We start from the raw sequence: 12,924 nt of genomic DNA, 5'->3' as shown, positions 1-12,924 counted from the left end.
CGGGGCATAGACAGCCGCCCTCGACGAACCAATGGGTGTATAGGGTTTCTATTCTACACGCTTCAATATACAACTGCTCCTCTGAACTGAGCGGTGAGCCGCTAACGTGTCTATTACGGAGCAGCGGGTGTGGCACTATTTCTTTCCACTGTATCACCGCGTTCAAGGGCAGTAAGCAGTGTGTCCCAGCCCTGCTCAATAGGATATTTGCGGAGCGCTGCTGTCTCTTCTCTGTGTAATGCCATACTCTCCACTTGTGCCCATATTGTGAGTGAGCGCTTCCAGCTAATAACCTCTGGTGGATCTGCAGGTTTCCATTTCTTGGTTATCAACCGTTTCACAGTGATGAAACCTATGTCTCGGATTCTTGAGATAACCTTATTTTTCTTAGATCTGGCATAAAGGCCTAGTAGGCAAATTTTCTATGACAATGACAGGGGCGAGTCTGTACATAAGGCGTAAGGCGAGGGTCGTGACCACTTCCTGCCAATAGCGTTAAAGAGATGCACAAGCCCATAGCATATGTAGCAAGTCCGCATCTAACTGCTAACAGCGCGGGCATGCAGAAGTGGCAATGTGGAAATACCTATTCAACTTGTCAGGGGAGAGGTACGCCCTCTGTATAATGAAGGTTTGTATAAGTTTGAACCTGGAGTTCCTTGGTATGTATCTTTAACCTGCTAAAATAGTGTCCCACTCCCCATCAGTCCAGGGCTGACCTCCATCTACCTCCCATTTGATTCGGAGTTGCTGCATTAGTTTCAATGCACCACATGTGATCCCCCCCCCCCATTACATGTAGGTATTGTAATGGTAGATGTGTCGGTGGATCGGCTGTTAGGTCCCCCCCAGGCAGCCTTCACAAGGGAGGTATGCAAAAGGAATTGGCCTGCCAGTAGTTCAGCATCGTAGGCCAGTGTCTCGAACGTTAGTAGGATGCCGTCTTTATATAAAATCGCCCAATGTATCCAATCCCGCTGCGTGCCAGGTCGTCAGGTATGCGTCTGATGTACCCAGTCTACCCCTTGAAGTCCCCATCAGTGGTATGATCGGGGCGTATGGGAGGGTCACGCGTGTGAGATATAAACTCCTCTTATAACATTGGTACGCTAGACCCAAGTGCAATTGAGATGGTTGTGGAAGTTTAGCTACAGGGTGGAACAGATGACATATTTGAGAGTGGGTCCAGGGTTGGCTCATAGTCGCGGTGTCTTCCAGACCCTTGCCGTCTAGCCATTTCATCACCCATTGGAGCTGGGCAGCTAAATAATACAATTCCATATTGGGGACGGCTAGCCCACCTTGACTAGTAGGAGCATGTAACGTCCACAAAGCAACTTGTGGCCTCCCCTTATTCCATATTAAGTCCAGGAATAGTCGTTCCAGTTCCTGGAAAGTCTTAGGTGGGATATAGAGTGGGAGATTCGAGAAATAATAAAGCAGTTTGGGGAGTACGATAATTTTCAGCAGGGTGATGCGGCTCATAACATTCAATAGAAGTGTTTTTCAGAATTGCATTTGAGCTCGTATTGCTGAGATTGCTCTCGTCAGATTGCCCTCTAAGAAGTCGTCAGGCGTCCGATATTTGAAGATACCGAGATATCTAAAGGTGGTGGGATACCATGCAAGAGGCGAGCCATTGAGAACTACAGCCTCCTCTGCTGTGTCAGTACTGAAAGGGTAGATCCCCGCTTTAGCCCAATTGACCCGGAGTCCCGACTGCTCCTCAAAAGTTCTAAGTATGTCTGCAATGGATACCGGGATCACAGTAACATCCCGGAGGTATAACAGCAAATCATCCGCATATAGGGAAACAGTGTGCAACCCATCCCCCAGCCATATCCCCCACGCCTCCCCATCGCTCCTGATGCTTCAGATGTTATGTCCATTTTAAAAATATATGCCCTTGCCAACCAGAATCCTGAAGAAGTCTCCCCCAAAATCAAATTAGGCCATATTAACTATTCTATACTAACTCTATAACTACAAACAACCTTTCAAGAGTCTATCTAAAACCAGGAGATTTCCTCCCTTGCCCAGTTACAGGGCAATGGGGGTTCATGATACACCTGCCAACGTCAGTTTTATTACATGTTCAACTATACAATATGAGAATTGTGTAACACGAGAGTCATATTTCAATTACCAGAGTCAGATGCTGCTGGTTTTTCGACTCTGAAGTGGGCTTGAATGGTCCCTGTGACTAGCTCCCAATCAGTTGTGGCCCACCCAAGAGTGTTTTATTAGTATTTCTAGCAGGGTGACTCAAAACCACTATGCTTTATTGCATTCTGAAAAGTGAAATACAGTGATTTACTTTAACTTTGAAAAATCCTAGCTCTAGTTTCCCATCATAAATATGTGATTGGTATTGGATTTGTATTGTCTTGTTTTATATTTACTTATTGTTTTACTACTCCTGAATGCTTTATACTTGTTCCTTGGATTACGTGTGAGTGCTCTGTGCCACAGCTACCCAGGAAAGGGCTAAAGGTTTTATTAAATACCCTATCTGGGCCTAAAGGAGATTGCAACTTTATTACATGGCGAGGTCTCACAATCACACCACATAATAATCCACTTTCCTACAAAGAGAAAGAACAAAGGCAAAACAGAAAAGATGGGCTAAGGATGCAAGTTATGAAAACACATACAACGAGGATTCTCATTAAGAGCCCAATTATGAGTGGAAAATGTAAATGTATGCGTCTTGTAAAGCGCACTGCTGCCCTGAGGCGTCGTGGCGCTGTAGACCACTGGGGAACCCGTCCTGGCTATCCCTGTGAGATTGTCCCTCCTGGGTATCTCCAAGGTGAAACCAGGCATCCCCGGCGAATGTGGGGGGCCGTTGTGGAGATGAGGCAAGCTAATGCCCAGAGTTGCCGAGTGTGATCCCTGGTTAGAGTAGGCACCGAGGCGAGAATTATCGAGTGCGCTGGCCCTGGTCCACGACCCTGCCGCGTCGGGAATACTAGTGGAATGAGAGGTACTCTCGGGGTGGGTTACTGATCTGACAATTGAGAACAAGTCCACTGTTCCCGCACCCTGATTTCACAGGTGTGGAAACAGCAGACTATTTTACTAACACATTAATTTTAAATCACATGAGGCACTTACTGCAGGAGTATCCGGCCTGTCCAAGGCATGGGGGAATGGAATGCACCCACTCCTGTCAACTCACTGCCTCTGCTATCCCCAGGAGCCCTCTCCACCAAGAGCATCCCATTCCCCATTTACTACTGCTGGGCCTTGCACTGGCTAAGCGTGCAAGGTTTGTGCAGCTGGGTGAGGCTCTCTACACACAGGCATGGTCCTGAGAGACTCTGTTTGTGTGCTAAAGAAAAGCAAAGCGGGGTTTCTGAGAGAGGTGGCAGTGAGAGACTGGGACTCTTCTTAAGTAAATGTATCTGTGTTTTGGTGTCAGAAGGACTGCTTTATGGAAGGAGATGTATTGAATGGCTCATGGAATAAGAAGACAAGAGCTGGAGTATGCAGATGGTAATTTTAGTACACAGTATGATGGTAAAATACACAGCCATACATTTTCGCTTCAATTAGACCATGAAGGAGGAAAGGTATCTGTTTCTAGCTTGTGAGTCCGGTTGAATTTATAGTTTTGATTAATCAGGGACCTAACCCTGATGAGCCAGTGACTCTTTACTAGTTCTTCGCAAACATGTACTTCGTTTCTATCCTTCTCTTCTAAGGGAGTCAATTTTTTTTTTCTAATAACGAACAAAAATGAACACGTAAAGTTAGTAGCTTAGGTATAGCGCAATTCAAAATGTTCATTTTAAGAATGCAGACCAGATATACTATGCAATGTGTATAGGCAACTCTGACAAATGGCTCACAAGAAACTCCATACCTCATCCGGAAACTCTTCACTGACCAAGGACATAATCAGTGACGTCTTCCCTACGCGAGCTGTGAAAAGAGAAAAAAAACATAGTAAACGCATTCATTTCTCTGCGATCTTTCTATCCACGCTGAAACCTCCACCTCCCAGAAAAAAATCTATCATGGGTGTCAGGTCACCAAAAGGCAACACGCCACACTACCCAAAACTCACCAATAAATAAAAAATAAATACAGTAAAAACACACACACTATATATTCCCAAATATGACCAAAAATTTGCACATTTCACACAAGAACATGAAAAAGAACTGTAAAGTTCTAAAATCATTCATAACTCTATACAGAGTTTATTACGACCAATCGATAATGGAAAACAAATTAAATGAATTTTCACAATTCTATCCAATGATGCCTGAGAATTTTTTCAGAAATTACCATTCCCTTGACCCCACCCCTGAACCTTCAACCGTCCTCCCATAGCTGTATGCTTCTACGGTCAGACAGAAAATCATATAGAGTAAATGGCGCAGGGCAGAGAAAGATATAAGAATAGAGTGTCATTGTGTTGCCTTGAGATTTACTGTCGCAGCTATTTATCTGCATCCTATACACCCCCACACAAAATAGTTAAGTTTTATAATACGAAATACGTTGAGCATTATTGTCAACAAATATTAAATCAGTTTCATCTCCAATGTATTATAGAATGTCATAGTCTTCCTTGATTGGTCTGAGCATTTTACAAGTTTTGGAAAACTTCAGACTAAGGGGCCGATCACGATGTGGGTCGGAATGGTTCCGAACAGGATTCGGATTCTCCGAATCCAATTCGGAACCTATGTTATCGACCGAATCAGATATATTTCCGACCGACCGATTACGATGCAAGGAAACCGTTCGAGCTGTCCGATTCGGGTTCCAATTGGCATTCGGATAGCCAGAGTCGTTCGGAGCCGAATCGTACCACTCGGACACGGTTTCCAACCGAGCGATTACGATGGCCGATTCTAACAGATGTTCCGAATCAGTCTGCCCGACACAAAACGGCTGTCGGAATCTGACTTTGGGGGGCCGTAGGAGGCCCCCCCTTCACCCGTAGGCCTGCGGTAGGGGCCTTTGGGGTACCCAAGGGACCCCTCTTTCCAACCATGCACAGTGTGGCAGGCACCATGAGGTGCCCGCCACAGGGTGCAAGGTTCTCCCCAACCAACCCTTTTTTCAATGGGAGCCTGTGTTCTCGTTAGGAACACAGGCTCCCATTGAGGTTAATGTGAGTCCGACCGAACGATGTTCAGAGGCATCGTAATCGGTCGGTCAGACTTGAACTCGATTCGGTCGGAAAAGATTCCGAAACAGATTCGGTCGGAAGAGTTTCCAGCCAACATCGTAATCGCCCCCTTAGTCCTGAACTGGGAAAAATACCCCAGAAGTAAATCTAGTATGATAACCAATTACTCCCGAACTTGACATGTTACACCCGAGATGGTCCCACAATTGAATATAATACTGAATAAGTGAACTCCAAACCTGGACACAATACATTAGCGATTACACAGAGAATTGAACAATACATTATAGCTGGCCTCAAGAACTAGACATGGATTTTAGAATTTGACACAAGATAACAAATGTGGCCTCCAGCACAGGACATGAACTGCCAGATGTTAAATCCAAAGCAGGAGTAATAATCCAGTTGAGTAACTGAGAACTGGATAGAGTATTGATGTATTTATACAGTGCTTCATATTTCGCACTTCAAAAGGGCTTCATGAAGTTGACAATACTCTAGAGGAAGCCTCCAAAACTAGCCATCACACACCAGGACCTGACCTAGAAAGATTCCTTTCTGAACATTCCATTTTGATGGGGTCGGTCGGAAAGGAATCCAAACCGAAATTCTAAATGGCCTCCGTTCGGAATGCATGCTTGCATTGTAAAGAGTAGGACTGCGACCGAACAGTGTTCGGTAGCATCCTACTAGCTGGGCTGGAACCGACGACAGGAGGTCGTTTGGTTCCAGTTCCAAACGATGTCGGACGGACTCCGGTCGGTCCGACATCGTAATCGGGCCCCAAGTGTGAGAGCTGGCCTCTAGTAGTGGATATAGTATGCCAAGAGTTAAGAGCGTACATGAATGGGGCGTTTAGGTTGGACCAATCTTATGCAAGGAGTGCCAAGGCTGATTTGCACAGATATGGGTGCTCTCTGTCTGAAGTGTCAGAGTGATAAAAAAAAAAAAGAGAGATGAACTGTAATGCGACCCTTAGTAGCTACCAGTGGTTGACATTAAGTGAAGCATTCCACACATTACATTTTTACTTCTGTTCCGAGGCAAGGATGAGCAGCAGATTCAATATAACTGCCCCCTCATAACAGAACATTACATGTATTTGTAAAACACACATTCATCCTGGGGCCTCTTAGCACTGAAAAAACGGATGTTTCTTGTAACCCAACTCAATAGTACTCATATTATCACCTCAGAAGGAGCAATGACCAAATGGACCCACCGGGATTCAAACCTATGGCGATGATGTCAAAATAAATCCTTTGAGTGGATACATTAGCCCACTGAGCCACCTTAACAGCATATACGTCACAACAGGTTACACCAAATATCACTCGGAATGAAGGAAGGACAACAGGATCCAATTTTCAGGAACCACAAAAGTCTTCTCAGAAACAAAATGTAATACAATCAGCAACTGTGCCAATGAAATGCAATCCACTTATAAAGTACACGGTTATTCTATAAAAGAGGTGTACTGGTACTAAAAGCTGTAATAGATCACAAGCTAATTAGACAGGGAAAAAAGTCTGGTTTGGCCCTTCTGTCAAAACTGCAGATGACTGGAAAAAAAGTGAATGTTCTGGGATAGAGAAAGCCATTGTTTTGGTTCTAAGGATGCAATCGCACCCATGTACATGAGCAATAGGGAAATCGTGGAACTGAATGAAAGACTGCATGTAGATCTAGTAAGGTTGGCAGTCGTGGTGCTGCAGATATATGAATCCAGATTGAAATGGTCAAAGTGAAGAGACTGTGTCTGGCTTGTGTATACGCAACATTTCTTCTGTTAATTCTCTGATGGGGTTGCAAACGTTAGTGTGGGTTTGAGCTGATGAATCTGGAGGATCGTTGAAGTAGGAAAAGGTGGGGATAGTGCTATGTTAGAAGTTAGTGTTTTTACACTGTATTTACTTCTTATTATATATAGGTCATAATCTCCTTGTTTCACCGGATCTTTACATATCGATGACAAGTGATGGTTACCCATTTTCTGCACAATAAGAGGAGGAAGTTTAACTGCTGGCATGTTGCGGGGTTAATGAAGATTTAAAGTATTTTCTGGAGAAATAAGGAAAATAATATGTCAGTGGAACCACATGGTGAATCATCTTTAGTCTCCTCAATACCTCAAAGGAATAGAATGCAACAAGCAGGTCAGGCACTTAAGCTTATTGGCGTTTGTGTCCTGTGGTAGGACTGCGACGTTTAGCTTTACGCTATACATCTGATGTAAATATTTATTTCAATGCCTGCTGCATTAATACACTGCTGCTTTGCCGAAGTTCAGTGATGCTGAGGTCCTCAGACTCCAGGATGTCTCAGGACAACTGAAGGAGGGTTGCTTTTCACTTGGGAAAAGCATTAATCGCATAAACTTTAAGCTGCAATATCTAAGTGAAATTCATTCTAGAGCAAAAAAGGAACAAGTGAGAATTATTGGTTAACGCCAGCTTCTAAGTATCATGGATTGGCGAGTGAAAGAGCAGTTCTGAGGCATATCTACACATATTCTGAAAACATTTTAGCAATGTAAAATATTACTGCCTCACATGTATTTCTAGCTGTTCCTCAGAATCTGATGATACAATGGAAGCAATGGCACAAAGGTTTTGAAAGCTACCTTCTACCCATGGATGGCAAAAAGTCTTATAGTGAGCATAAATTTACACTGAAATCCAATTGTTTAGGAACTGAAGGACATACATCAGTATATATGTTATCAGATTGTGGTATGCTGCTTTGACAAAAAAGCACAGGAACAGTTATGTTCCAAATTAGAAGAAACCATCAATACAACAAAAGGCATCCAAAGATCAGCTATGTCCACAAGAAAACTCAACTGACTAAATGGTGTCAAGAGTTTCATCTCAGTTAACACGGTTATACATTATTTTAATTCAAACTACAATATGGAAGAAAAGAGACAGGACAAAATGGAAAGTTCTTTTCAAGAAAATACTAATGTCTGAGATGTGGATCAAAATCATGCCTAGCCAAAGCTCCTACATGTCAAGCTGTCAGTAAAGCCAGCAAAAAATGCTACAAAATCAGTCATTTTTCAAGGATGTGCAGAAGAAAGGCTAAGACAGTTCACCTGGTCAGTCTACAAACGTGCTGTTTATGGCAGGAAAAGAGTAACTGCAAATTGGTTCTAACTGCTGGTACTATGGATGAAACAGATAGGGCTGAAGATAAACACGTGATATTGCTGTACATGACTCAAAGCTGATGCAGCTAAAGTTGTCTCCATTTCCCTAATTATGTCAGACAAGTTATTCTTGTCGGGATGCAATAATGTTAACCTGGAACCTCCCAATATTAACTCTGCTGCATATGGTGGAAGCAAAACTGATTTGCTTGAGCATTTTCGGGAAAATGTGCCCTACAAAGATTGTGAGATTTTCACAAAAGTTTATGTAGCGTCCAAGGGTTATACTATTCTTGAAAGGAGGAAGCAGGGCACAATAGACATGGCACTTACACCAGACAAGTCATGCCGAATTTCTTTAATTGATTTAGAAAACAGAGCTTTAAAGTTAGTTTAGACTCGCACCATCAAATTTTTACAGACAGACTTGTCTGTGCTAAAGGATTTATGCATAAAATCAACTAAGAGGAGTCAGCAGTTTCAGTGAAACATAAGGTGCAGAATGTGCCACTGAGCGTCAGAACAAAATTTTATAAACATCTTAAGCAATTGGTGATTGAGCCCATAGACTCCTCAGAATGGGACACTCCAGTGGTTATGGCTTTTTTTTTTTAAACCAAAAAAACAGGAGACAGCTATATATGTGCCAACAGTGAGTATAGCAGCTTTTTACTTCCAATGTCCCAGCAACACATTTGATATATATGGCCTACTCAAGCCATCATCTTTGAGTAAGTTGAAATCTAAACTCAACAAGCATTGGCATAGCCAATAGTTCTCGCCTTTTGGGCCTTATAAGTATTTAGTTATGCAGCACAATATCCTTGGTGCAACAACATCAACTGTTGCATGGCTAAACACTTATAAGGTCCCACAGGCGAGACCTATTGGCTATGACAATGTTTGTTTTCTGTAGGCACAGGAAAATTAAGTGACATGCTTTGAATCACAGAAAGTTGAGCCGACACAGAGACTCGACCCTGTGTATGTGCACAACCGTAGGTATATATATTTTTTTACCATGCAGCTTACTATCACAGTTTTGCAGATTGGTTGCAATATTGTGTCTTTTGCTCAGCACTGCATGTAAATCTATACACACAGAGCTTACTAACACAGCTCAGTGAGGTATGTTGTCATTGCATGTGCTACTTGCAGGACACACTGACCTGCAACATAGCCTGCTTGGTTATGTCCCTGCTGGAAAACATCCGCATGTTAATACTTTGACTTCGCCCAAATCATTGAAGAGGTTTGATAAGCTTTAATACATTGTTAAAATAAATGCTATTGATTTGGTTGTAAAAAAATTAACTTGCTCCTTTAGAATGCCATGAAGAGTCCAGTGGACACAAACACCATTTTATCGGTAGCTTCCAGTTTTTTGTTTATTTTTGTGAGCAACACAGGTGTGTTCAAAGGCCCAGAACGCCAGCTCTATTGCTCTGATAGAAGCCGCGGCAGTACATAACTGCACACCACTAAGCATAAATCCACTCTAAAGGGATGCCAGGTTCTCGCGCATGAAGGCTCAGCAACACACATAGGGTCAACATTCTGTGGCTGGTGTGACTTGCAAAACAACCTGTTATGGTAACATGCAGGTTAAAAGTCCTAAAATAAGAAGTTGGGGGTCTAACCTAGTCAGGTAGTATGCAAGCGGCATCGCGGCGCACAACATCACACATGGCATCACAGGAATTTACATAATAAAAAGTGGCAGGGGTAAAAAAGCATGGGGGTGGGGGGGGGTGGGGGGGGGGAGTTCTTGTTGGCAAAGAGCAATCAGTGATGTAAATCATAACCATTCAGATAATGTTAAAAGGTGTAGAGGGGTCATAGCGCCGTCACACCAGGGTTATTATTTGAAGGACATGTGGTCACCTCATGACAAGTTTCAGACACCTAAAAGTAACTGGAGGAGGAAAAGGCACACAGTATGGAAACCGGCGGATTATTGATCTGGAGGGCTCAAAGGATGAGGGGCGTCTATTTCACATACTGCGAGAGGAATACATCAATTTAACAGGACTTATGATGTTAGCAAATTTTATGAAAGGGCGCTTTGCCTGGGTAATAACCACTCTGGCAAAGAATAAAATAACTGGTCCCAACAGCATTTGAAAACGGTCTGCTATGGACAGTACGACAGACCGAACTTGAAAGAGTCGTACTGTAACTTCTGGCTAGGTACAAAGGTGGGAAAAAAAACAGAAGAACAAACATGACCTTCAGATACGAATTTGCTCTGTGTAACTTTGACCAAGACGAGGGAAATCATATGACTTCAAAAAAATTGAGATCACAGCTATCGTCCAATGTAAGAAGTATGTAAACAATTAACTATAGGGTGTTTTGTTTTCTTCACAGCAAAAGAAATATATAAAAAGGTAAATCATAGACAAGTCAAACATTCCCAGGGGCGTCTGCATGATAAATTCCGATTCTAGTAAGTGTGCTTAAAAATGGCGGACAGCAAAACGTACTGCTCTTAAGTTCCTGAAAGCACAGAGCCCGTAAACTCCAGGCCACGTTTGCCGTCAGTCTCTCCGAACAGTAGGCTTGTCTTTTGGCTAAAGATCGGGTCCACGTTTCAGAAAATTTGATTTTTAAGAAAGGCGTCGTGAGTTTGCTATTTCTTCGTTTACAAGGGCAAGCTGGCTATCTTCAAAAATTAGCCGCGCTGCCGCGAAAGTGAAAGCGACGCGCACTCTTGTGGAGATGGGGTGGTGGGATGCGCCGGAGAAAGGGTGGAAGAAACTGAGCCTGCTGTAGAAGCAGCCGAGGGCAAGAGACTGCGCGCTGGTCAAAGAAATAAATAAAATGACTGAAGACATCTTTTGTGATGTGTAAGTATGTGATGTGTTGAAAGCAATATAATAAAGGTGGTGCAAGGAGAGGTAATGGTTTCAAACAATAAGTGAGGCGCTGGATGGCAGAACTGAGAGCTATAATATTTTACTACAAGTGCCATTCACCCCTGCGAGAAGTCGCTGACTGGTCGTTGTAAGGCATGAAGGAGAGAAAGGGGTCACTTCCTGAAGGGTGGCAGTAGGACCACACTGTAATAGTTTGTCTACAAATTGTGCCCATTGCTTAACAGGGCATTACTTTATGTGTTGGGATCTTCCTGACAATCACCAGACAACAACAGCTGCAGTCACTTTTTGAAGAGAGACTGTGCCCACAGAGCACCACGACTAGAAGCCTGGCGAAAAAAACTGCACTGGGGATAAACAAGAGCAAGGAAGCACAACCAAGCGTTCACGCCAACCAAAGGGTGGTACTTTAGAAATCCGTGCCTTCATCAAGGATCCCATCTGCACACGCCTGCCCAGCCCACAGGCTGAAGATTCCCAGCACTGATCGACAGTCACAGCGGCTCCCCCGTAGGCTTCAGGGTGTTGGATTTGACGCTTTTTATTATAAAAAGAGAAAGTCCCCTCAAGAGATAACCACGCAATGCTTTCTGCAATAAAAGAAATAAATCAAAATGAAAGACAAGCGGTCTTCAAAAAGGAGACGGAGAGGGCGGTGCGAGTGGGCGAGGAGAGAGAGGGACGTGTGGGCGAGGAGAGCGAGGGAGATGAAGTAGGGAGCAGGAGGTAAGCCCGCGAGTGGTGCGCACGCGCTTACCACGAACAAAAGTGAAAGCGCAAGGATGTCGAGCCGGGAGAGCAGTCTGTTCTTTTTCGAAGCACATACTCATGCTTGTGGCGCGCCCCTGCGCGCTGCCGCAAGGTGGATGCCGCCACAAGCACGAGTATGTGCTTCGAAAAAGAGCAGAACGGCGGCTAAAGGTCCTCCTATGCAGCGCATGCACGCTGCGTAGGCGAGACCTAAAAAGGAGGTCGGCTATGAGCAGCTACAATAGAAGTTCACCAAATCTTTCCAAAATAACAGACTGCATCCTTGGTGAAAGATATAGAGATTAAACACAATAACCTCTCCATCAATACCACCACAATATTGCTACATAGCCTAAGACCTTGTGTAATCACTTTCTGGTATTGCTGACCTTGGTAATTAAGTCCTTGGCCAGGGGTTTAGCCCCTGAGTGTTCACCTCTAATGCAATAATGGCCAGGGTTTTCAGGGACATGTAGCAGAATAGCTTATGCTGCGATACTGCATTCAATTCAGACTATGCTACACACACTTGAACAAATGTTGAAAGGAGTTGAAGGGCACTATGCACAGGCACACACCAGCATCTTCTTCACACGGATAGAGGCCAAACTTCTAAAATTCAGGGAAGAAGCTTATAGTGAAGTTAGGTTCCTAGGTAAACATGCACAGGCTGACTACCTCTCTGACGTTCAAGCTTGCATGGTTTTAGGTTCATGAGAGGGACACTTAGCGAAAAAGTGATAACATTTATCAATTCAACATTAGAGACATTTGAACCTCTCCCTTCTCTGACTACTAGAGCCCAGACAAAACCAGACATCAGTTACATTGGAGATTTCAATATTTAGCACATTTAATGATACATTCTTGAGTCTTCTAACACTGGGGGTGACTCAGGACAGAATCTTTAAATACAAGTATGCTGGCCCGCAGAGTGCAAAGGTAGCCAAAGTCAATTCATTAAGTGGGAAAGTCACAAGATTGATTTCTCTAAG

At 43.6% G+C, this 12,924-nt stretch overlaps 1 protein-coding gene across 4 annotated transcripts in view; it reads right to left on the bottom strand.

The window, feature by feature from the left end:
* RHOT1 (ras homolog family member T1) overlaps positions 1-12,924 on the bottom strand; it is a 429,863-nt gene that overhangs the window by 402,066 nt on the left and 14,873 nt on the right. For all 4 annotated transcript variants that reach the window (XM_085617215.1, XM_085617212.1, XM_085617214.1 and 1 more), the window contains exon 2: positions 3,869-3,927. In XM_085617215.1, coding sequence (XP_085473341.1) covers positions 3,869-3,927 — 59 coding nt within the window. The remainder of the gene's footprint in view (positions 1-3,868; positions 3,928-12,924) is intronic.

The sequence above is a fragment of the Triturus cristatus genome, chromosome 7 (assembly GCF_964204655.1).
Source record: "Triturus cristatus chromosome 7, aTriCri1.1, whole genome shotgun sequence".
NCBI lineage: Eukaryota > Metazoa > Chordata > Amphibia > Caudata > Salamandridae > Triturus > Triturus cristatus.
Note: the sequence above shows the minus strand (reverse complement) of the source record. Positions and strands in the feature narration are given on the sequence as shown.